This window comes from Canis aureus, chromosome 34 (assembly GCF_053574225.1).
Source record: "Canis aureus isolate CA01 chromosome 34, VMU_Caureus_v.1.0, whole genome shotgun sequence".
In the NCBI taxonomy this organism is placed as follows: domain Eukaryota; kingdom Metazoa; phylum Chordata; class Mammalia; order Carnivora; family Canidae; genus Canis; species Canis aureus.
This window is the reverse complement of record NC_135644.1, coordinates 17,300,047-17,325,762: the sequence shown is the minus strand read 5'-3', so window position 1 is coordinate 17,325,762 and position 25,716 is coordinate 17,300,047. Positions and strand designations below refer to the sequence as shown.

Below are 25,716 nucleotides of genomic sequence, written 5' to 3'. Positions count from 1 at the left end.
TCTCTGAAGCAGACATGTAAAAGACAAAATTCATTATTCATGCTTTTTTCATATTCATACAGATATGACTGTATAATGAAAATTGGTCTTCTGCCATGGGCATAACTCTGAGTCTCTCAGTAATAAATGTTTTCCAGGACCAGGGGATTTACATGCAGAAATCATCTTCACAAAGCAAACTTTGTCTCAAAAACAAGGCTTTTGTATTTAAGGGATGCCTGCTATATGGCCAGAAGCTTTGTGTTGTTTATTGACATTTTTATCAGATACAAATTAGGAAACTTAATTTATAAAATGGTCCTAATCACCCGTAAGGTTCTAATCAATTTATATTTATTCATTTTTTAACTATATAGAGAAAAAAAACTCTTGTTTTCTTTCAGTAATCCAGAGCAGTCATTCAGGGCTGAACAATAGGAAATGTGCAAAATGTCGTTCTGGTTAGGTACTCAGCTGGTTAGACTTTAAATCTGTGTATTGAGCGTAGGCAAACATAAACTCACTGAACTATTGGATTCAGTGTGGTATGTTTTCGTTTAATTATGTTTAGGAAACAGTTTAAAATATTGGTTGATGGGTTAGTTCCACTGAATGCTTTGTTTTGAAGTAGCTATTGTTTGGTAGAACACTATACTCCAGGTTAATGGAGCCTAATAAATTTTTAATAACAGCCTGGAGAGAAGATATTTCACCTTCCGGTGGAAAACATTATCAGAGCAGTTTTTTCATTGTATGCCTGAGGCATTTTGGTATTGTCCAACTTTAATGATTTAGGAAAATCCTAGATCCCACAAGAATATCAGAAAATCAGAAGTAGGTAAAACTGTTGAGTCTGTACATGATCACTCATGAAACTCATTTAATAGCATGATCATTATTTCTGCCAGTGAGCTGAAAACCGTACAGTGAATGTGGTTCTGAAGGAAGGAGCATAGTGGTAGGTCAATAGTTTGCAAGACTTGATTCTGTAGTTCTGCTGTGGGCAATTGGAATGGACTGTTGAGGTGATTTTTTCAAAAGTGGTATCCACCATCAATTTAACATGCTTAATGTGGAGACTAGGTTAGTTGAAAAGGAGAAATAGTTGCAATTCATTTTTAAAATCGTTTGACCTTACTTAGGACACCAATGCATTGTTTATCCTAGTAATACCTCAATATGTATGGTTATCAGTAAATGTTTGGCACTTTCCAACCAGAAAAGTAATCTCTGGATAAATTTACCAGAGTACATACAGAATCACTGAAACATTGTAAGGTTTTTTTGGGTTTAACGTACAAATTTAACTTTATTTCATCATTGTTTAAACCTTGGTTTTGTAAAACATAAAAAGACATTTTTAAGGGTTCTGTATCACAGGAATTTAAACAGTATAAATATCCATAGCTTTGTAGGTTCATGTTATATAAATTAAAACAAAATAATTAAAAAATTTTTCAGTATAGGAACTATACAATGAAATAAGTGGCAAAGACCTAATAGCAATATTTCATTACTTATAGATTATCATTAGTTATTTGCAAGATCTAAACAAAGGCCATTGCTTAAATGTTTCAAACACGTTTAAAAGTCACTGAGCTTGACCTTTCAAATCCAAAACTATATGACATTAATAGCTACTGAATAACGAGGATGTGTGTGTGTGTGTGTGTGTGTGTGTGTGTGTGTGTGTGTGCTTCTCTCTCTCTCTCTCTCAATGTCATAATAGCTTTTCATTTTGGCTAATTTATTTGTCTTTTCATGAATAGCCTTATTTTTCTAAGGCTTTAAGTACACCAATCTTGGCATTTAAATCCCAGAGAAGTCCAAGTAATAGATTTGGAAGAAATAGATTTAAGTATGAGCAAAGGGGCACCTGGGTGCCTCATTCGCTTAAGCATCCAACTCTCAATTTCAGCTCATTCATGATCCGAGTCACAAAATCAAGCCCTACATTGGGCTCTGAGCTCAGCAAGAGTCTGCTTGAGATTCTCTCTCCCTTTCTCTCTGCTCCTCCCCCCACTCACACACTTGCATGCTCTCTCTCTCAAGTAAATAAATCTTAAAAATAAACAGAATAAAAATATTAGTAAATGAGAGTCTGTATTTCTAAGCAACAGAAATTCCATATCATAAGAAACCATGTCCAAATGGTTAGGAGATAAATCAGTGTCAGAGAAAGATGATCTCCTGTGGGCCAACAGCCAGCTCCATTGAAACTGACCAAAATAAAGGTGGCCAATCATTACTTTTTCTAATGACTATGAACAGGTAAAGGTTAAAATTTAGAGTTTGTTTGTATAGGATTCTTCAGAAGAGCCATGTTAGGATTATTTTAACACCCCAATGGACATATTCCAGGAGAAGGATGAAGAATCCCTAGCCACGATAGTCAGAGAAGTGGTTCCGTTGGACCTGTGATGCTGCCCAAAAGAGTTTCCTAAAGTACAAATCCAAGTAATGTCTTTCTTTGCTTGAAATTCTGAGGCATTTTCTCCCATAGCTTCAAATTCCTTGGTTTACATACAAAACACCCTTTATATCTGGTGTTAGTCTTGGCATTTATCACATCCTCCATAGTCACGGATCCCTGTATGTATCTGCCATTCTGTAGTGAGCTCCCTGAGGGCAGGAAATACATCTTACTCATTTTAGTAGTCCCAGTGCTAGGTCCGTTAAGAACCTTAGGAATTATTTGTTGAATAGTGGAAGAGATGAATGGAAATACTGCTGTTCTCTAAGAACTAACATGGCTGTGTTTTTCCTTCCTCAAGGACTTTGGCATTATGTTCCTGCATCACCTTGTAGCTATTTTCTTGATTTCCTTTTCATATGTCAACAATATGGCCCGAGTAGGGACGCTGGTCCTCTGTCTTCACGATTCAGCTGATGTTCTTCTAGAGGTAAAAGTTTCCTTTCATCTTTAAGAGTTTGAAATCCAGAATTCATGAAATCTCCAAGACCATCTGCTCTTCCATGTTATTCTAGATGGCACTGGGGAAAGATAGCATATGATGGATTTGAAACTGCAAAGTGTTTTGTTTTTTTTTTTTAAGTTAAATTGGTAAAATGAGACTTTAGTCCATTAATTTTTGTGCAAAGAATGTTCATCATCTTAGCATTCTTTATTAGTGGAATAATAAAACCTTTGCTGTCCCACACTTAAGAAATGAATGTTTTACAATTGGAAAATCATTACATGAATAGGTTGTGTTTCTGGTGTTTAAGTTTCACACTGATGTATCTGGGAAGTGTATGTAACTCAATTTAGTTATTAATGGTAGTTGTACATCCTGATGAAATTAATTACTAGTCATAGTTCTTACTGCCAATATTCATCTTATCCTAATATTTTTACAGTGAAAATGTATATGAATTATCAATTAAATATAAAAACTGTTCTCTCCAAATATAAGTATAAAGAGTATTTGAGGAAATATTGGTTGTATTCTGATTAACTTTCTAAACCATTATCATTCAGGATTATCAAAGTAACAAAAAAAAAAAAAAAAAGAAAGGAAAATCCTTCTAGCATATTTCAAAAGATAAAATCCCAAGGAAAATTTTGATGTAGTATTTATTCTTGATTATGGCCCATATGAAGAGATACAACCAGTAGTGTTATATAATCAGATAAAATATTTTTTACTTCATGTTAAGAAATTTATGTAACTGGTGAAAGATAAACTTACCAGAGTACAAATTTCTTCTAGAAATTTCATTTAGTATCTGTATTCTGAGTTTTTATTCTTATCAGCCCACAGTTCTGCGCCTTGAAGTATATACTGTCACTGTGAATATAGAGATGCTCTCATTATTACAGGATAAACAGAAATTCCACATGATAAAATTGAATCTACGAAAAAGATAATTAATCACGATTTGAAATATATACAACGCTTCATTAAAAACCCTGTACCGGGCAGCCTAGGTGGCTCAGCGGTTTAGCACTGCCTTCAGCCCAGGGCGTGATCCTGGAGACCCAGGATTTAGTCCCGTGTCAGGCTCCTGGCATGGAGCCTGCTTTTCTCTCTGCCTGTGTCTCTGCCTCTCTCTTCCTCTTTCTCTCTCTGTGTGTGTCTCTCATGAATAAATAAATAAAATGTTTTAAAAAGTAAAAAATAAAAACTCTGCACCTTAGAAGGTTGTGAAAGAGAAAAACAGTCCTACTGGACTAGATATGTCAGATGATAATGTGACACTATGATTTTTTTAAGTGATTTAAGCTAAATTCTATTTAGCATAGTTTTTAAAGGAGAAACATACACGTATTATAGGTGTATAAGGGCAGTTTCCTGAAAACCAGTAATCACTCGGTTAAGCCCTGAGTATGCTTGAAAGTGGAGATTTATACAGTCTACAGTTTTGAAATCACTCCTGTACAATCTGCCAACTTTAATGTCTATGGAAATAGCTGGTTGAATCTTTGTCTATCACTTTATCCAGAAAAGAAAAACAATCCAGAAATGCCAGTCATTTGGCTTAAAAGCAAATATTCTTCATCACATGTTTTTTTTTACATTATATACTAATGCTTGAGAATATTCAAGTAATGAGATATGTCAACCATCAACTCTTTGAAGTGGGATCTATCACCTAGACATTCAGAAAAATTCCATGTTTGATGCTTTTTTTAATTGAATACTGTTGAATGAATGTAAGGGAAAAATGGCTTACCATTTTGTTTAGGCAGAAGGAAGCAGAAGATGCTTTTTTTCTTACTATAATTCATGATGTCATACTCAAAGTCTTCATGAAATTAAAAGTTGAGAACTCTGGCTTCTGCTCAATTAAGAGATATTTTTTCTTAGGAATCCATTGCTCTCATAGCTCTATGTTTTACTTAAAGCTACAAAATTGTAGCGTCTGTGGATATTATCAACAGTCCTTTCAAGTTTGACTCAGCTAATTTAACTTTCTAAGAAGTAGAAAATAATGTTATGAATTCAGCAAGACATCTTCAGTTTATAACCCTGTGTGTGGGTGTGTGTGAATTCTATGTGAAAATGTAAAAAGAAGGTGATCGAGCAAAATTATGTTTTCAGTGTCACCTGTTGTTACTTAGAATCATCTGTAAAAAGTGTAGACATTAGGAAAAGGGATGTAATTTCTTCCCTAATTTATAATTTAAAAAGTGGTCACTTAACTTACTATCATAAATTATTAGAGTAATTCTCACAGACACTTGGAACATTAGTGACTTAGTGACTTTCATCTAGAAGATGACCCATTAACATAACTTTGAAAATTATACCTAAATGGATTCATTGAAATAACATGATCTTGACATATTCTTTATTTCTAAATTTATAAGAATAAGCCAAGAAACTGTGTCCCCAGAATATTCCTTGTGCCTGTTTAAGGGAAACCTTTATTTCTAAGTAGAAAGGAGAAAACAATGAAACAAGGTTCCGTCCGTATATTTTATATAAAGTTTGTGGCCTCAGTATTTGGGACTCATTAGAGAGTTTTAAAGGATTACCTAGCACTTTCACTTTGACCTGTTATGCCAAATTCCTGTGTTGGTGTCTTTGGCTTGCTAATGTCATCTATAATGCAAGAATTTTCATATTTTTCTGTTTTCCTGAGATCAACCATATAATTGAATTTTTCAGGTTGTTGAATGTTTTATTAAATCTGTGACAGTCAGTAGTTTTACTTTTAGCTAATGTTACATTTCAGTCAACTTATGGGTAATTTATAAATACTGATGCATGATGCATGACATTTCAAAGTAGCAGGCAATTTTATTCATCTGGTAAGTTATATCTTATAGGAGACTCATACATATTGAAAGAAGCTTTTCATTTACCAGTTTAACTAAATTAATATATCACATTCCTTCCTTTCACAGGCTGCCAAAATGGCAAATTATGCCAAATTTCAGAAAATTTGTGATCTTCTGTTTGTTATGTTTGCTATGGTTTTTATCACCACACGACTGGGTATATTTCCTCTCTGGTGAGTATAAATCTTCATTCTGATGGAGTCCCCCCTTCCAGATAGACTTTATGAACTATTTTGCTTTTGAATTTCATTCCAAATATTTAGTAAGAGGTTTAAAGAAAGTGGGGGAGGAACTTGAGAAATGGCTTTGATATCCTCTTCCAGAAATATTGTACTCTTTACTAATATTTTCTGCAGGATTGTTAGAGAAGGATGTGCCTTACAGAGGTTTGGAGACAACAGAAAGCCATGTGCCATTTTGGGGTTCAGACTAGAGTATGAATCAGAAACCGTTAGCTATGAAAGTTTGAATAAATAAAGGAAAAATGATGTTGCAACCAGTTCTATATCAGAGATCCTCCTGTACGAGGGGCTTATAAAGCATTGTCCCTAGACTGGTAGCAACAGCATCTCCAGGGAACTTGTTAGCAATGTTACTGGGCCCCAACACAGACCTACTGAATCACAGATTTTGGAGTTGGGTCCTGGCAATCTGTTTTGATAAAGCCTTCCTGGTGGTTTTGCTCCACACTGAAGTTTGAGTACCATGTCGTCAGTAATTCTCCTCATCAGCTGTATTTATAGCTAAAACAGATGGAAAGTACAACCTAAAACTAACCCCTGAAATTCCCTATGGCCTCTTAATATCTGAATGTCTTTTGTTCTGCTCAGAGCTAAGGAAACAATATGACTGATTTTGATAGAATTTGACAGTTCTCTCTATAGCAAACAGGTCCAATGTCATTAATCTTTTTTCTGGAAGGCTATTACTTGAACTAGAAAAGAAATGAGCCCTCAATATCACTTAAAGTCTACCACTGATGGCAGATTTTCTTTTCCATTTTAAGAAATTGATTTGAATGGGAAATCAAAGCAATGGAAATTGGAAAAAGCTGAGAAATTAAGGGATGCAGTAATAACTTGCCCCAATAGAAAAATAACCGTAATAAAGTTGGGATTTTTAAGAGAGTATGTCTATCACTGGAATTCCATAAACAAATTACACACACACACCCCTTCTCCTTGAGGCTCTCAGACTTATTATGAAAATCATTTCAAGAAGCAACATTGTGCGTTAGCAACAAGCATTTATAAAACCTCAGTATAGTCCTATATGCTTGTAGGTAGGAAACACATGTAATATTTCCTATAATGTATCTGCAATTATTTCAGAATTGGGGCTCTTTCAAGATTATTAACAGAACTAGTGGTAAGCATTTAAATAGAAGTAATTTGAGTAAAGTCCAGGACATATTTCTTAAAGAGAATGATACAAAGTTTTTCTTACCTAGGACTTCGGAGAACCTGAGTTTTAAATAAATAAGCATTATGCTCAAGTACTTTGATTTGCTTACTTCCCTTTGAGGGTAGAATTAAAATTAGATGCACCCCTTCTCCTTCCCTCTAGCTAATGTGTAAAAAAGCTCTTTAGGTTTAGACTGCAATGAGTTGCCTAGAACATAGACTGCAGAATATAGAAATTATGCAATGCTACCAATAAGATAACTCATAGCTATCCCCTCTAATGATGCCTTAACCTAGCTGCTTGGAAAAATCCTTGTAACCCAAATACAAAAGAATTACATTGCAAATGTTGTAGAACTTCTACTATCAAGCAACCCCCCCACACACACCCCGTATGGAGCCAAGTTTTTCGAGAGGCAACTTGTGGAGAGAAATATTTTATTGTTTGTAATACAAGAAATAATTTCTATACCCAATCCCATTGTAGTTGTACATCTAGTGAATGAAATCCTTTTCAGATATGCCTAATAAGTTGCATTAGTGCCTGAACGACCTTTGTTTCCTAGAGTATAATGAGAAATGTTAGCATTTAAAATTATAGTGTGAATAACAATAGCAAATAGTGTTTTAAATATTTCCCTAAATACTGTGAAATTATTTTTAAAAATCCTTTTAGGTTAGAAAATCCTGGAATTGGGAAGGGACTACAGGTCATCAGCTCAAGACTCTTCTACTCCCTGTGCCCAGGATAGGAATTCTGTCAATGTCCCTAGTCTAAGAGTATTGCTTTAGAAGTGGAAGGAGAAATGGTTTCTTAAATGAAACAGAAACCTGGGTCTTTATAACTTACAAGCTGAAGGTTCTTAATCCATTTAGAAACCCCTGAAATTGTATAAAAAGCATGTTTGTGTATGTATTTTTTTCCTGGAGGGGAGGATGTATGGCTTTATCTAATTCTCAAGGAGATCTGTGATTCCCTCCCTTCCTCAAAAAAGTGGCTTCTGGGAACAGACTGAGTGTACCCTGCCACTTTGAATTAAAAACTCTTAAGAATGTGAAGGTCTCTAACATATGGTCTGTAGGCTTTCTCTTCATCAGAAAGCATCTTTAATCCCTTCAATTATTCCTGCCTGTTGTTTGCTCTCCTTTGTTTGTTCCTGAGAATTCCTCTTGTCATGATGTTCTAAATGTGGACTGCCTCGTGCAAAATAAAGAGAACTAAAAACAAATTTTATTTAGAACTGCATTTTTTTTAATGGAGCTTGCCATTAGCTGTAAGCATGTAGACATTGTATTGTTGGTGATCTGATAAACGTCTGAGCTCCTACCACATTAGATCTCCTTTGTCCTAAATTTATCTCATGTTTCTGTATTTTTATTTCTATTATGATTTATTTGTATACCAAATTATACAGACTGCATTCATTTATTCCTGTTAGTTTTTACAATGCTGTTTTCAAATACTCTAGCCCAATTAAGGTCTTCTGGACTACATCCAGTGCCATACTCATCCCTCCCATCTTTCTGCTACCTAAGTATATGCCTTTCATGCTTCCTATAACTCACTGAAGAAAAAACTTGACCCAGAGGAACTCCTGGTACACTACTGAAGAATCTCTTTGGGTTGGCCTCAGTCTCTCAACTGCCAGTCTTTATGATTTTTCTGCTTGTTACTGTCTCATCACTGCTCTACCATCATGTCTGCTACTTTTCCACATTTTTTAAAGATATAATCAAATACTTTGTCAAAGGCCTTTTGAAAGTCAAAATTTACTGTGCTGCTTAAGACATCCTCTGGACATGTAGAAGCAGGGTAAAAAAAAAAAAAGAATATGAGGTCTATCCTGCATGACTTAATTTTAGGAGGCCCTTATTGGTTTCTGGCTCTTTATTTCTAGGTACTCACCCTCATCCATCTGATTACCTATGTGCAGTAGTGAGCTTATCAGCCTAAAATTTCCAGTCTTAGCCTTTCCATATTGTTTAGGTGTGAACTTTTCCTTCAGTATACCACCATTTTTAAAAATGTATTTAGTGAATACTTATGGGGTACTTACTGTGTCACCAGTAAGGGCTGGGTACTGAGAATTCATTTAGACACAGGGCCTGCCTTGGGGCACTTACAGTGGAATCCCAACAGGTCCTTTCATTATTCTGGTTCATAATTTGGGGGCAGGGAAAAGGGCTAGAGATTATAAATTTTTTTCTGAACATTTTCTGGAGATAAATAAGATAACTGGATTGTCAGTGTTCAGTAATTTGGTGGAGTGTACTAAGCAGCTTTGTCAGCTAACTAGAGCATTATACTACCTAGAGATTGTGTGTGTGAAACAGTCACTGGCTACCAGAGGGAAGGTACTGGAGGCAGATTGGACTTCACTTCTAACAAGCATTTTATAAACCTCTTTCTCCTTCATTTACTTGTGCTTCAAGTGGAAGATGAAACAAAACCATTCTATGAGCCCTCGACTTTGTTTACTTTTCAGTCCATTTACTTTGGAATCACCAGCTATATCTTCCAGATTCCTCCTGACTATACTTGTGTTCCCACATGAGCCATCAGAATTTGTGTAATTTGTGTGCTTAATAACACTCAGCTTGTTCTTTCTTGTGTCTTCAGTCCATGTATCACCAAGACAGCATCCACCATGATTAGCCTTTTCATGATCATCCACTGCCCAGATTTTTCTTTCGGCCACAATACATCCTTCTAGAGCAGCACTGTCCAACAGAAATATAATTCAAAAATATAATTCACGGTAATTTTAAATTCTCTAGTAGCCACCTTAAAAAAGTAAGAAGACAAGAAGACATCTTTTTGTAAAACATGTTTTATTTAACTCAGTATATCCAAAATAATATCATTTTAACATGTAATCAGTATTAAAAATTACTGATATTTGCATTCTTTTGTTGCACACCAAATCTTTGAAATCAAATTATGTGTTTCATGTTGCTGCATTTACTCAGAAGTCTATGTGTTTTTAGCCTTTATGTTGTGGTTGAACAGTTGGTGTTTTTACCATTTTTGAGGTTAAACCCATCATTGTAAGCTCTTACCATTTTCATTGATCTGCATCTGTCTTTCCTCACCTCCATTTCTGTGTAATCCCTTAAATTCCTAACAATTTCCCATATTTTACAAAGCTGTGGTTTCAACTGGCACATAGTGGATTGTGGCCAGTAGTATCCTTATGCCATGCCTGCATCACAATGCCTGGCCCACAATGGCTACTCAGTTGGGTACATTAGGTACTCTTTCATTCTAAATAGTCACACATCTGTTTTCTTAGTTGAGCTTCTTAAATTATTGTGAAATAAATAGGGGCAATTTCTCCCTTATTACACAGAGAAAACCACTTCATTTAGTCAATGATTGACCCCATCTCTCTGGACTCTGTTCTCCTGACATCAGTTCATTTCAACAATACAATACAATATGATCTTCTTTAAGGATTAGACCATAAAGCTGTTGATGAGATACGTTTTTGGTAGTTGTTATATTTAAAAAAAGAGGAATTTCAAAATGATTGTTTTTATCACTCCGGCCCAGCCAAGACACCATATTGTAAGCATCATCATCCCCCAGCCGTACATTAGATATAGGATAACAAAAAAGGCAAATCTACAAAAATCCTGACCGGGAAGTAGCATGATGCAGTCAGTAGAAAGACTACTTGCTTTGGGTCATAGTTCTCCCCCCTCGCTGTATGTCTAAAGACCAGGTATATAATTTCTCTACATCTATGTCCCTATCAGAAAAATCAGAATAGTAGTAATTGTTCCACCTACTTTACCAGAAAATGTTAAGGATTAAATGAAATGCTGCTTGTAGTGGTGTTGCGTAACGAGAGTACTTTGTAAATATTAAGGATTTTTAAAAATCTATTACTATTAAAAATGGAAATTCCCATTATGGCCAAGTGTCTAGAAATTTTTATTACATTTTATAGCCTCCAACTAGTCTAGATTAAGAAGCCATAATCATAGACAGTTTTGAAATAAAATTATGACCTGCTCTCTCCAGTTATGAGATTCAGAATATCTTGTTTGAATCAATTCTCTTTTCAGTACTCAGTGAGCATACATCAGATATGCACCAGGTTGCATTATTACCTCAAATTCCAAGTGACAATACTGATCACCAGAAGTGACCATTACTGTTCACAGAATCTCACAGAATTTTGTAAAATGCATATAGACATCAGATTAGTTCTTTGCTACAAGTCACAGATTGACAGGTCTTTATCCAGAAATGAATGGGCATACCACAGTTGCCAGAACCTCTCCCTGTGTCCTAATGATGACCTTCCAAATTCCCATTCATGTCCCACCAAATGCTAACCTATTGGCTATGGGAAGTTTAGAGCCAAATATGTATCTTTTGTGGTCTGCTGTTATTCAGACAGAAGCATGTGACATCTGAGAAGGTGGATTTTCTGTGCATGTCTGTCCTGCAAAGTAGAATTATTTGATTTGTACTCTCTGAAAGTTTCTGCAATTAAAAAGAAAAAAATGTTACAAAAGAGCCTAGATCATTCTTTAACCATTTTCCATAATAAGATTTGAAATTCATCCAGATGCATGTGGGAATATCATCATCTTCTCTGATTTATTTTCCAAGACATACATTACCAAAGTACTGTGGCTTATGTGCTTTTCTGAATATCTGAGAAGCTTAGTCTCAGAGTTCACAAATTTGGAAAAGCTGGGTTTTTGCTTTTGTTTTTGTTCTTCTAGACTCCGTTGAAAGATTTCTCTGACATTTTCCTTGGTGCTGGTCTGCTTTAAATATATTTTAAAGATAAAGGATGAAATCTGAAATCTTACAGCTATTAGATACTTTAGTATGTTTTTAATAATATGTGTATTGGCATTAATACCTTCATAAGGTTGAGTAGAGATGGATGGAAATAGTCTGTTTGAAATGTTTTGTTTCTTTTCATGTGAACATAATAATTTTTATATAATTTCAAGATTGAAAGGTTAAGCCAGGAGTCAAAAAAAAAAAAAAAAAGGCTTATAGGACAAATCAGTTCCATTGCCTGTTTTTATAAATTAAGTTTTTTTGGAGCACAACCTTGATCATCTGTTGCATATTGTGTTTGGCTGCTTTCTACTATAATGGCTCGAGTAGTTGGGGCAGAGTATATAGCCTGTTAATCCTAAAATATTTACCAGCTGTTTCTTCACAGAAGTTTGGCAACTCTTAGACTAGACCATTGCAAATTAGTCTGATGAGTGAAAAAAAAAAAAAGAGACAGTTGGGGGAGTGATGGGTTACATGTATTCAGCCTTTGCATGTTCTCTGGAAGTTTTGTCTACCTTAAGCAAAAAACACAGGTATTCTTAATATTATATGTGAGATGGGAAGATTTATGCTCCCAATTAAGTAAGCTTTTTCCTTTTGTGAGTTGAATCAACAACAACAAAATGCATTATCCTAGTAATGCTCTCTGTGCAGAATTAATGTCTTAAGTGTTTATTTCCTCCCTCCCAGTCACTGCAGGGAACCCTTTGCTGGGGGAAGAAGAAAAAAAATATGATTGGGGCATCTGGGTGGTGCAGTGGGTTAAGTATCTAGCTTGGTTTTGGCTCAGGTCGTGATCTCAGGGTCGTGACATTGAGCCCCACTTCAGGCTCTGCGCCCAGCATGGAGTCAGTCTGCTTGAAATTTCTCTCTCCCTCTGCCCCTCCTGCTCATGTTCTCTCTCTAAAATAAATAAATACATCTTTTAAAAAATATATGTTTATTCAAAGTCTCATAAAATTCTGTATGGCCATCTCATTTGTTTTAGAAATATCTGAGTATTATAATAATAAAGTCTAACGCCAGGGCTAGAGATTTGCAAATTCTGTATTTGATCAAGAAGCTCACTTAGTTGAGAGTGATGCTTTGTGGAAAATCCTGTTAACAGATGAAGAACCCTGTATCAGCACTTTCCATTCTTTCTCTTTTCTTTAAGATTTTATTTATTCATGAGAGACACAGAGAAAGAGAGGCACAGACACAGGCAGAGGGAGAAAGCAAGCTCCATGCAGGGAACCCAACATGGGACTTGATCCCGGGACTCCAGGATCACAAGCTAGGCCGAAGGCGGCGCTAAACCATTGAGCTACCAGGGCTGCCCTCTTTCCATTCTCTTATGTTATTATAAGGTGCTGCTGTGTGCCAGGCTGCTTCTCTCCTCCAGCACTTTCCCTCAGCTCCCCGTTGTGTTCCCTGGATCTCTCCTGCTAACTGGCCACTCTGTGCATGCTATGTCCCTTTCAACAGCTCAGCTGTGGACCACCCATTGCCTATTTCTCAGTGTGGACCAGTACACGCACCATTCCAGAAACCTCCCTGCAGAATCCTGGTGTATAGGGCTCCATGCTACTGTTGGTGAAGGCCATCCTGGCTGTGTCCTTTCATTCTCAGAACTTTGTCCATACCTCTCTGAATGGCCAGATAGAAACAATTCCAAATGTTTTAAAAATTCTGAGAAATAAAGAAGTAGTATTTTAATTACTTAACATTTTTAGTTTTTCTCATTGAAACGTATATATAGTAAAATGTATGTAATGAAGTGCAATAGGCTGTTAACTCTAATTTTACTGCACAGTAGCGTGTGCTAATCAAATAAGGAAATATTGGGGATTATTTCCCAAAATAGTCGCCAGGGAGTGCTTTGGGCCACCGATGTTCCAATTTAGTCTCCTATCTTGTCACCTGCAGTGCTCTGCCATCATAGCTGGTGGTAAGGATATTAACTGGAAGCAGTACAAGGTTATAAACCATCCGATAATAGTAAAATATTTTTCAGTGACTTTTTCCTAGGATTTTTGACTAATAATAAGTGAACAAAACAAAATAAAGAGAATTTGCTGGTTGTCATTAACTTAAAATATTTCCATTGACCAAGATTTTAGTCTACCAAATTGTTCCTGTTTTAATCTCTTGGACATGGGTTGTTTTATCTCCTGTCTGCTACGGAAGGGCACCTTGGTAAAGCAGTGTATATTTTAAGTTAGTATTAAAGTGCTGTGTGAACACAGCCCATTCAGTCAATTCAGGAGCCACCAGGAAGCACTAAAGGAATTTTTCTTTAGGTCCTGGTCTCTTAAATCACCTCTCTTCCCCAGAGAAGAGATTCTCTTAACATTCTACCTTATGTTAAAAGCACAGTTTGCAAAGCCAGCCCTTTATTTAAAAGAGTCAGAACCCTCTCCTTATCCATGACATCTAGAATATCTTCCACAAATAAGCTAGGTGCTTCACAAAATAGGTTAAAGCTGCTGCAACAAAGTACAGAAGAAACAGAGCTTAAATCTCTCCCTCAGTTGTGAATTATTCATGGCACTTGGCCCTCTTTCCTGTTCCTAGCCATATGATTGATTCATTTCACATTGTGTCCACCTCATCCCCTTCAAACATCTAATTAGATGTTGGGGTCCCCTACTCTCAGTAGCCACCATATAACATCTTCCTGAAGCACTGTTCTGATGTTGTTTGGTAACCATCATTTACTTGGCCACCCTTCACTCAAGAGAGCTCCAACCGCTGAGACCGTGTCTCATTCTCCTCCTCAGTGCCCAGGGCTGCACTGTATGTGTGCTGTAAGTGTGTTGATTTATCCCCTAACACATCTCTATGATTTATGCTAGGTCTTCATTTGGAACTCACTTTCATAAAGGTGTTCGCCCTAGGCAGGTAGTTTGTTTATGGATTTCAGTATAATAGAGTATCTTCTTTCTCCCCAAATCAAGAAGAAATATTCTGAATGCCAGAATAATGTTTATTTAAATTCCTTCTTCTCTTGAGGCCACATATCCTCCCTAATTCCCCTACCATAATTTGTCCAACCCAACCTGCTCTCTCACAGTAAGAGTTTGGGAAAAGTTCTATTTCAGGCGTAAAATGTAGGAAAATGGATTTGGAGTGGTCCACACTGGACATACTGACTTGTGACTCTTTCTTTTTAACTTGATTTCTATCCATCCTTCAATAGTTAGGGTAAGACGATGAAATTGTTGCCTTATTCTGAAAATAACTGCATGCACAACTAGGATCATTGCATATTTTTATCTTTTGGCCTACTTTTCCTCACACAAAAAGGTGAAATAGGGATCCCTGGGTGGCGCAGCGGTTTGGCGCCTGCCTTTGGCCCAGGGCGTGATCCTGGAGACCCGGGATCGAATCCCACGTCGGGCTCCCAGTGCATGGAGCCTGCTTCTCCCTCTGCCTGTGTCTCTGCCCCCCCCCCTCTCTTTCTCTGTGACTATCATAAATAAATAAAAAATAAAAAAAAGAAGGTGAAATAAAGTGAGTGCTCCATCATATAGAAGTACATCTTTTATATATATATGTACATATAAACTACTTATATCCATAAATACATATGCATCATAAATATTTATAGATATTTATATCTAAGTAAATATATTTATAGATACATATTTTATTTTTATATATATCATATAATGAAATTTTGCTTACTCTTATCAGCATCAAGTAAATATCACAACAGCTGCTTCCATGAGTTTATGGGGCTTCTCTTTTTAGTAACTAGGAAGTGGTGAGACTATTGATTGCTACCTGCTGCAAAAGGAATAAGATTGAATGATATATTTTCTTCATAAATTGCCCCTAATGACTTTGAGATTTCAGATAAGGCAATTCCATTACATTTATATGAAAAGCTAACCATTTCATTAAAACTGTATTTTGCTGGCACTCTCTGTACCTGGAGAGTCTTGTTGCTACAAATCGGTCTAAAATGGGCACACCGTCCTTTCTACCCATGGTCAGGATATGTTTCCCTGGGCTGGATCTTGAGCACCTTGAAAATAGCCAGAAGATTTCCAAAGCACTTGAGAATGGATTCAGACTATGTTCCTTTAAGCAGAGTGGGAAGAGAGCTTAGTTTTCCTTCTTCAAATTAACACCATGTCCCTGTTCTCATGAGCAGTGATGACTGGCTCCTTCTTGTTTCTACATCTGAGAACTTCTTGGCAGTAAAAAACGGTGTACTTTCCTATCAGAAAAGGAAGAAAAATGTTTGATGTTAAGGTACACTAGTTACCAGAGTTATGATATAACCAAATGAATATATTGTAGTAGAAGAACAAAACATGAAGTTATTTGTTCTAAAGGTATAAGCAGCTGAGCTCCAGCAGCGCAGAAAGACAAAGCACATTTATATTGAATTATTTCAGTAAAAAATAAAGCCTCTGATGATTATGAAAACAGCTTTAAAGTAAATTAAAACATGGTGATGGTTAGAGGGGGAGGTGAAGGGTGATAGGGGCCTCACCCAAGAATCTAAACGGAAACAAGCACATGTAATGGTCACCTTTGTCTCGTGCCTATTGTAGTTTATCCTCAGGAAAGTTTCTCAGGTTTTCTTCCGAACTGATCAGAAAAAAAATCAGATTGTATTTTATTTATTTAACCTATGTTGTTCAGAAGAAAGAAATTCACAATATCAAGTACTACAAGGGAGATCAAGGCAAATGAGAAAGAAGTCACATGAATTGTGTGTGTGCTCTTCATCTGTGAAATGAGAGACTTGGAATAAATACCAATGATATCTTCCAGCTCTAAAATTTCTTTTTATTTTTATTAGTATCTTAAAATTCCTTGATTCTGTGATTTCACAATTACAAGTGAGTAGGTGATTTTCCAGTGAGAAATTTTCGTAGAGTGATCTGTGCAAGGAATTCTAAGGGGGTGGGAGATAACAAGTGGGTGGTGGGCAAGAAGAGATAGTAGACACAGACAATTTGTTTAAAAAGTTTGCAGTGTATAGAAAGAAAGATGATCATTAGATTGAATACAGTATCACATGAAGATTTTTATAGAATACTGGACATCTGTGCTTCCTTTTAGAAACAGAAAAGGGAGGACTTGTAGGTGTTTGTGAAGTACCCATGAATTAAAGGAGAGACTCGTGCTTTTCCGAGAGCTAAAGGAAGGGAGGCAAGCATCCATCGTTGGTTCTAATTAGGTGACTTCTGTGACTCCTTGTATCAGTGTAAAGGAAGAGATTGAGGAAACTGATGATGAAGAAAGAACAGGAAAAACTGAGCAAGCAGGGTCTCAGGGATTAACAGCCAGGTGGAAGGACAGCCTTCTGAAAGTAGGAAGTTTATCCTTCTGAAGTATGAGGCACAGAGAAAAGAGTGCAAGACTGGGATGGAGGGGTGTGTGCACATGACAAAGACATACATCTGATGTCTGATACAGTTTCTTCTTCACGAGAAAACGGTGGTCATACTTGATCATAACATGAGGATTTCATTGGGATTTGGGTGAGAGGTCCTGGGGAATGAGAACAGAACGATTATAGGACGTCATGCCCTTTGAGTCAGTGGTCAATGAACTGCAGTCATTTCCCAGGGACCTTGATCATTTAATATCAGTGACCCAGTTCTTTGTATTGTGTAGTGACTGCCCAGATTGGTATATGACTTTCCTGAATGGGTGGTAGCAAAATTCTCGTGGTATCTTTGGGACCCCAAACCAGTAACCATAACTATTTTCTGTTATATAAGACTTCAGAGAAAACTGAAAGCCAGAAAAGTTAAGTAACTTGCCCAGGGCCACAGTGTGTTCATCATGGGCAGGAATAGAAATACATCTTCTGTTTTCTCTCCTAGTGTTCTCTGCTTTCATTCATTTTATATGGAGGATTAATAGGCAGTGTGGTCTGAAGAATAAAGCCATGGAGTAGGCTAACTTTTGCTTTAGCCTTGGTTCTGCCACTGAGCTTGGGATGACTCAGTATCTCTAGGCCTCAGATGACTTATAAAGATTTTCCAACTTAGGGGTGCCAGGGTGGCTTAGTCGGTTAAGTGTCTTCCTTCAGTTCAGGTCATGATCCCAGGGTCCTGGTATAGAGCCCCAAGTCAGGCTCCCTGCTTATTAGAGAGTCTGCTTCTCCCTCTCCCTCTCCCCCCCACCCCACTCAGGCTCTTGCTCTCGCTCTCTCTCACTCTCTCTCTCTCAAATAAATAAAATCTTAAAAAAAAAAAAGATTTTCCAGTTAAAACTTAGGTCTGAAAGAATGTACAGCAGCTTCAAGGATCAATCGAAGTGAAGTACCAAAAATTCTGACTCCCTGGGATCTTACTAACTGGCTTCTAGCAGTTAGGGGGTTATAAAAGAAAGAAAAGTTCATTCTAACAAGGAAGCACTTAGTAATGAATTGACCAATTAAAAAATTAGTGCCCTTCTCAAATATTCCTGTCTATACCATTACTGCCTTCCTCACCAAACTAGTGCCAAAGCAAAGCAAGTCAGTTGCCAAGTGAAACTATACTCAATATACAATATGCAAGATTTCATGAAGTCAATGAAAGTGATGTCAGAGCTCTGCTGAAAACAAACCAAAACCATTGCTAAAGAAGGAGTTGGCAAGACCATTTGACAATTGGAAAAGGGAAAATCAGCAGGGATGGTAACATGATAGGTACTTCAAAAAGGAAAGATACAAACTTCAAAGGGATGTGAGGGACCTTTGGGGAAATGCTGAAGCCCTCAAATAATTGTGCATTTTCTGTAAAATGGTCATAGTCTACTACAACTTAGTTTTGGAGAAAATTACACAACCCTCCTAATCAACACTTCATTCATTTTTAGTTCTAAGAATTAGAACATAGTCGCAATTATAACCTAAGTTTGATTAAATGGAAAATAAAATAGATTCATTTTCATGAATTTTATTTCATTTCTCAAAATCTTGATTGACCTATTTTTCTATGAAATTTACATTCCATTTTAAGTGGATTCCCTGTAATTTTTTTCCTTTCTAAAGTTTTTATATAAATTCCAGTTAATTAACATATAGTGTAATATTAGTTTCAGTAGTAGACTTTCGTGATTCATCACTTACATACAAGACCCAGCACTCATCACAAGTGACCTCCTTAATCCCCATCATCCATTTAACTCCTCTCCCCATCTCCCTCCCCTCCAGCAACCTTCAGTTTGTTCTCTATAATTAAGAGTATGTTTTATGGTTTGCCTATCTCTTTTTTTTTTTTTTTTTGCCCCATGTTCATCTGTTTCGCTTCTTAAATTCCACATATGAATGAAATCATATGGTATTTGCCTCTCCCTGGCTGATTTATTTCACTCAGCATAATACCGTCTAGCTCCATCCACATCATTGCAAATAGCAAGATTTCATTCTTTCTGATAGCTAAGTAATATTCCTGAGTGTGTGTGTGTGTATCACTTTTTTATCTATTCATCAGCTGATGGACATCTGGGCTCTTTATTTCATTTGTCTATTGTGACAATGCTGCTATAAACATCAGGGTGCATGTGTCCCTTTGAATCAATATTTTTTATCCTTTGGGTAAATACCTAGTAGTACATTTGCCAAATCATAAGGTAGTTCTATTTTCAACTTTTTGAGGAACCTCCATACTATTTTCCAGAGTGGCTGCACCAGTTCATATTCCCACCCACAGTGTAAGAGGGTTCCCACCTTCTCTACATCCTCACCAACGTCTGTTGTTTCCTGTGTTGTTCATTTTAGCCATTCTGACAGGTGTGAGGTGGTATTTGGTTTTGATTTATATTTTCCCGATGATGAATGACATTGGGCATCTTTTCATGTGTCTGTTGGCCATCTGGATGTCCTCTTTGGAAAAATGTCTATTCATGTCTTCTGCCCATTTCTTAACTGGATTATTTAGGTGTTGAGTTTGATGAGTTCTTTATAGATTTTGAATACTAACCTTTGTCCGAAATGTCATTTGCAAATATCTTTTCCCATTACAAAGGTTGCATCTTAGTTTTGTTGATTGTTGGTTGGATTCACTTTAAATGGCCCTTTCTTATTGGCAATGTGCCTTCAAATAGGAGGACTTCCTATACTCAGAATGTAGAGTAGGTATAGTGTTCTCTGACTTTCTAAATCCTGTCTGTATAACCTGGGAATAGAATAAAGCAAGCAAAGGAGTAGGGTGGAACAGGTGGGGATTGTTACAGCATCAATGGCCAGCCTTCAGCCAAGGGGTAAAAGGAGTTAAGTTGACATGATTGGCCATGAGATTCAACCTGTGGAGAAAGTTCAGCAATTCTCAGGATGGACCAAGTAAAAGGAAGAATCCAGTATTGGGAGGCTTTGTATTTTTTTCGTGGTGTTGATTTTTGTTTTCATTTCTGAGTTTACCTTGTGTTTTCACATTATTTATCACAGAAGGAAACAGAGATCCTTCCATCTTCCTCCTATTGGAAAGGGTTTAAGCGACTCCATTCTTTCCTCAGCAGGCAGACAAGTGCTTGGGTTGGGGAAATACTTTAAAGTAGAATATTTTACCACAGTGCAAGAGATGCATGCTTTCCTGTCCATGGAGGCAGAACAACTGAAAAACATAATTTGAAAGTAAACAATTGGTTCAAATTAGTGAGTTTGCATTGATTCACTTTTCTGTGAGAGCTTTTTCCTTTAATCAGTTTAATCCCCTAAATCTCATGGGGAAGTGGCAGTTAATATCTTTCAAGGCAGCCCATCTTGCTGTTCAGATGAAAGTCTTTTTCTAACCAATTTCTACATTGCCTGACAGAGAATAAAGCTAATCCTCTTTGGGAATTCTTACTAGCCATGTGAGAATTAATTCTAAGGGTTCTAGGAGATGGTTATGGTTACTGGCTTGGAACACCAGAGGGATTTTGCTACTGCCCATGGAGAACAGATATAGCAGTTTGGGCAATCATGAAACAGTATACAAACTGAGTTGTTAATGTTGATGGTCAAGGTTGTCAAGAAGAGTTTGCAGCTCATTGGGCATTGGCTCAAAGTGCAGTATCGAAGTTTTCCCTCTTCCAAATTTTGGTAGCAGCATCGAAATGATGTGTGTCAGTTGGGTCCCCTGAGAAGCAGTTACTGAGATGGAGTTAGGAGCACTAGAGGCTAATTAGGTGGTTACACCTGTCAAAGATAAAGAGAAAGTAGCATCAGTGGGGCCGACGGAACTTCCAACAGTGATAGAGACCTGACAGCCTCGGCCAGCCCAATGGAGAGCTCCAGGACACTGATTGCATGTGAGAGGAGCCCTGGGTGGGAAAGAAAGGGGCCCCTGATGCCCCTGCATCTTCGGTCATTGGCTGAGAGAGAGGCCCCAGGCCTCAGCTCAGTGGCAGATTCTGAAGGCCCTGCTGCCGGAGCCAGCTAACCGCCCTCCTCATGGCTGATAGGTCCTTTAGGAACAAAAGACCCATGCACGTCAAAATGGCAGCACTTGGCCGTCCATCATTTATACATTTCAGTCGTCAAAAGGGTTCATCAGATTGTATTTTGGGAACGCACATTGCTTTGCTTTCTTACAGACTTAATTTTATTCTGAAGAACACTGATGGGAAGGAGCCCATTCTTTATCAGACAGTTTGGTTTAAAAAGTTGCTTAGCAGTAGGATAAAGCAAAACAAAGAAGCAATTAGCTTTATATTTAGTGATCTATCTATATGCATTTGGAGCACATTTCTGGAATAATTCAAAAGGGCCAATCCATTTTATGCCTCCTGCTGCTAAATGAATGTGGGAGTCAAGCTGCTATTTTCACAGTGTAAGACATTTATTGTTGATAAAAAAAAAAAAAAATCTCCCACTTATACATAATCAGTATCCTAGCAAATGACGCTATAGAATTTCAGCTCCTTAAGTATAAAGCACAAAAATCTTCACAAAAAAAAAAAAAAATTAGGCCTTATGATTTAAAAATCAGCCAACCATGGATCAAAGCAGTAAGCACATTCATTGTGCCCAAACCAACCAGTTCTTTACTGAGTATGTGTTCTCTCGGTTGGCAGGACTGATCCTTACATTTCACGCCTCCTCATTGGAACAGTGCAGCACTTTGATTATTCAGTCAATACAGGACTATTCAGCTCTGTGCCTGGCTCATTCACAGCTCTCTGTGTTAATGCAACTTAATGTTATCTGACGCCTTTGACAAATTTCTCCCCTACTCCTGCAAAAAAAGTATATAAAATCAGTAGCTAACTCAGTTGGGGGGATCATAGACTTAGGCCTATAAATTAGTATATACCTACCTAAGTCGTTTCTGTTTCCTAAAAGTTTATACAAAGATGGTCTGCTCCTTAGGTGTGTGGGGGAAAAGGGGAAATGACACCCTAATTTGTTTCTTCTATTTAGATCAAATGTGAACATATGTATAATCAGACTGATTCAGGGCTCTAAGAGTTTGATCCTTGGACTAAAATGGTTTCTGGGCACAGAGTATGAAATACTAATGAGACCTTGTCACCAATTGCACTTAAGAAATGTTTTTTCCAAGGATCCCTGGGTGGCGCAGCGGTTTGGCGCCTGCCTTTGGCCCAGGGCGCGATCCTGGAGACCCGGGATCAAATCCCATGTCGGGCTCCCGGTGCATGGAGCCTGCTTCTCCCTCTGCCTGTGTCTCTGCCTCTCTCTCTCTCTCTCTCTCTGTGTGTGACTATCATAAATAAATAAAAAATAAAAAAAAAAAAAAAGAAAAGAAATGTTTTTTCCAGACTGACAGAGCTCAGAAGGAAAGGAAGGGAGGCTTAGGAAGAAGCCTAAATAAATTGATTTCCTGTAGATAGCCTACCATCATCCAGTATTTCATAAAACACAGTAAGAATTTGTTCACTATCTATAAGATGCCTGAGATAGTGCCAGGGGACTGCTGAGGATATAGACTAGGTTCACGGACATATCCCTTCCTTCCTCCCACATGGATGCCAGGCCATTTGTCATAAAAAGTAGAAAACACTTAGAACACCTAAGCTGATATCTTGAACTGACATATAAACTGAAGGTAGGCATTTATACCATGACTTAGGTGCTTTTCCAACTCACTTATTCTCAAAAACTAAATGGAGAAAATTTAAAAATGGAGAGGTGGATGTATGTTAAAATTCTGAGATCTTTTTTCCCCCTATTGCTTTCTGAAAATAAACCTGGAAGTAGATATTTAAAAACTTTCATCAGAACCATTTTAGACATTCACTCACGGGTTTTAGATCAGGGTATTCATAAGTCATCCACATTTGTTGTGGAAGACTGTCCTATTCATGATGGGGTGTTCAGCAGCATCCTTGGCCTCTGTTCACTAGATGCCAGTAGCACGTATACACTGCACGCGCACACACACACACACACAGAGTTATGACAACCAAAAATTTCTCTAGATGTTGCCAAATAACCAAATATCTCTTGGGAGGAAAATCAGCACCAGTTGAGAACCACTGAATTAAGTGGTTGTTTAGAGGGTGAAGATCTAGAAACAATGCTGTTTTATAAAACATCACGAGATTTTATCATCTTTAAAATGCCATCATTCCAATTTTTAGTGATTTTCCTAGCAGAAAATGGCTTTACAATATATAGACTACAGAAAATTATAACCTCCACTATACAGGCCTAGGCTATGTCAAGCATGATTACATTTTCTTGTATATCCCTTTAATTTTAATTATAGTAAATGACAAAGGCTTACAGATAACTTGAGAATTTTTCTCTTTACAACTGAGGAAAGGCAAAGTTCAGATTAGCTATAGAATCTCATGCTTTTAGCTGCTTTCAAGTTTCCTAAACCTTGACTATTAACAAATTATGATTTGTACCAGAACCACATACTATTATTACTTGCTTATTTTTTTAATAGACTCATTTCTTTTTACGTTCAGTTTACTTTGAAAGAGTTATTACATATCTTAAGGTACCTCAGTAGATGTCAGTTAAGCCTCCAACTCTGTTTCAGCTCATATCAGGATCTCAGAGTCATGAGATGGAACCCCAAGTCAGGCTCCACACTCAGCAGGGAGTCTGCTTGAGATTCTCTCTCTCTCCTGCCTCTCTCTTGGGCTCTTGCACTCACTCTTAAATAAATAAATAAATCTTTAAAAAAATCATTGTATCTTGTATCACTACTGAAATGTTTTTAAAAAGGATTAATAACATCAATGTTTTTGTGAAATACATGTTCACATAAATACATAACTAATAAATACTCATCTCACACTAAAATCATCTTCATACCATACTTTAAACCAGAGAACTAGTCAAGCACCTATATTCTATTAATATTTTATGTGGGGCTAGAAGAAAGGTCAAATAATGCTGTAACACTTCATTCAAAGCTTTTTCTACAGCATTTCTCAAGTATCTAGTACATTACAGCATAGGTGCTATACAAGAGCAAAAGAGAAAAAGAAATATTGTTCTTTATGTACATGGAATTTGTCAACCAGGATGGTAGGATTTAGGAAGGAAGGGAAATTAGCACTTACTGAGCACCTGTTGTCTGCATTGTGCTAAACACACTATACTTGATTCTCACAACAGCGGTTCTGTTTATCCATTTGACATTTACTGAGCACACACTGTACCAAGTATTATGTTAGTGTTTAAAAAAGAAGACACACTTCTTACCCTTAAAGTATGATTTCATTATAAACCCTTACAATAGGATTATAATATAATGGACAATTTATATCCATGCGATTAATATGAAGACAGGATCTACAGGATGTCATCAAAAACTAAGGAACATGTGATGGCCTGGGGTGAAGGGGAGTCCAGGGGTAGCATTTAGATACAAAATATCTTAGGTCTCCAAAGAGTTTTCCTGCTTTCCTGAGGCTCAGAGAAGTAACTAACTTGCTGAAGGTCAGGAGAGCACAAATGCAAACCTGAAGCCTGTGCCCTTTTGGTTACACAGGGATCGTGATTATCTAGCTCCAGGAAGATGTGTGTGTGCTCTACCACTTAGCCTTAACCACAGATAGCAGACACTGCCAATCTGTCAAGGCCTCATTTCCCTTTGGGCCAAATCCAGGCCCAAGAATCCTTCTCATTCCCAGTGCTCTAAGAAACCAGTACTTAGGTCCATTCTCTTACTTTTCTAATGGGAAACTCAGTCCTAGATAAAGTTACATTGCCTGAAGTCTCTCAGAGTCCAAGCCACAACTCTGATGGTCTTATTTTTTTTAAAGATTTTATTTATTTATTCATGAGAGACACACAGAGAGAGAGGCAGAGACATAGGAAGAGGGAGAAGCAAGCTCCCCACAGGGAGCCAAATGCAGAACTCGATCCCAGGACCTCAGGATCACAACCTGAGCCAAAGGCAGATGCTCAACCTCTGAGCCACTCAGATGCCCCCTCTGATAGTCTTCTTACTAACTGTTCTTTCTACCAAACTGCACTGCTTCCCAGGAAAAGATAACACAAACACATAGCCATTTCTTACTTACCTGCCCCTCTCCCCTAAATGAAGAGACACTCTTCTTTTCCCCATGGAGGCATGCCCATGACATCCAGAGAACTTGCAGTACACCTACTCCTCCAGCAAATGCTTGCAAACTTCTTCCAGTGGAAGAGTCATGTGCTTCCCAAGAGTCCAATAGTTGCCCGCAGACCTCTTTGTGCCAGTTATATAATGTGTGATTTTACTACTCAGTATAATAAAATATTAACTATTAAGTGCAAAACCAAAATGGCTTCTTCTGGAACTATAAAAATCAAGTTAAATGCATTGTAAAAACAAAGAAGCAAGTATCTAAAA

At 37.2% G+C, this 25,716-nt stretch overlaps 1 protein-coding gene and 1 long non-coding RNA gene across 3 annotated transcripts in view; one reads left to right on the top strand and one right to left on the bottom strand.

Annotated features, from left to right (window-relative positions):
* CERS6 (ceramide synthase 6) overlaps positions 1 to 25,716 on the top strand; it is a 301,903-nt gene that overhangs the window by 241,442 nt on the left and 34,745 nt on the right. For both annotated transcript variants that reach the window (XM_077883581.1, XM_077883582.1), the window contains exons 7-8: positions 2,754 to 2,882; positions 5,834 to 5,940. In XM_077883581.1, coding sequence (XP_077739707.1) covers positions 2,754 to 2,882; positions 5,834 to 5,940 — 236 coding nt within the window. The remainder of the gene's footprint in view (positions 1 to 2,753; positions 2,883 to 5,833; positions 5,941 to 25,716) is intronic.
* On the bottom strand, positions 12,857 to 25,652 carry LOC144304609 (uncharacterized). The gene is made up of 3 exons (XR_013371542.1): positions 25,406 to 25,652; positions 20,337 to 20,529; positions 12,857 to 16,187 (listed from the first exon to the last, which is right to left on the bottom strand). It is a non-coding gene; the product is annotated as an uncharacterized LOC144304609 (long non-coding RNA).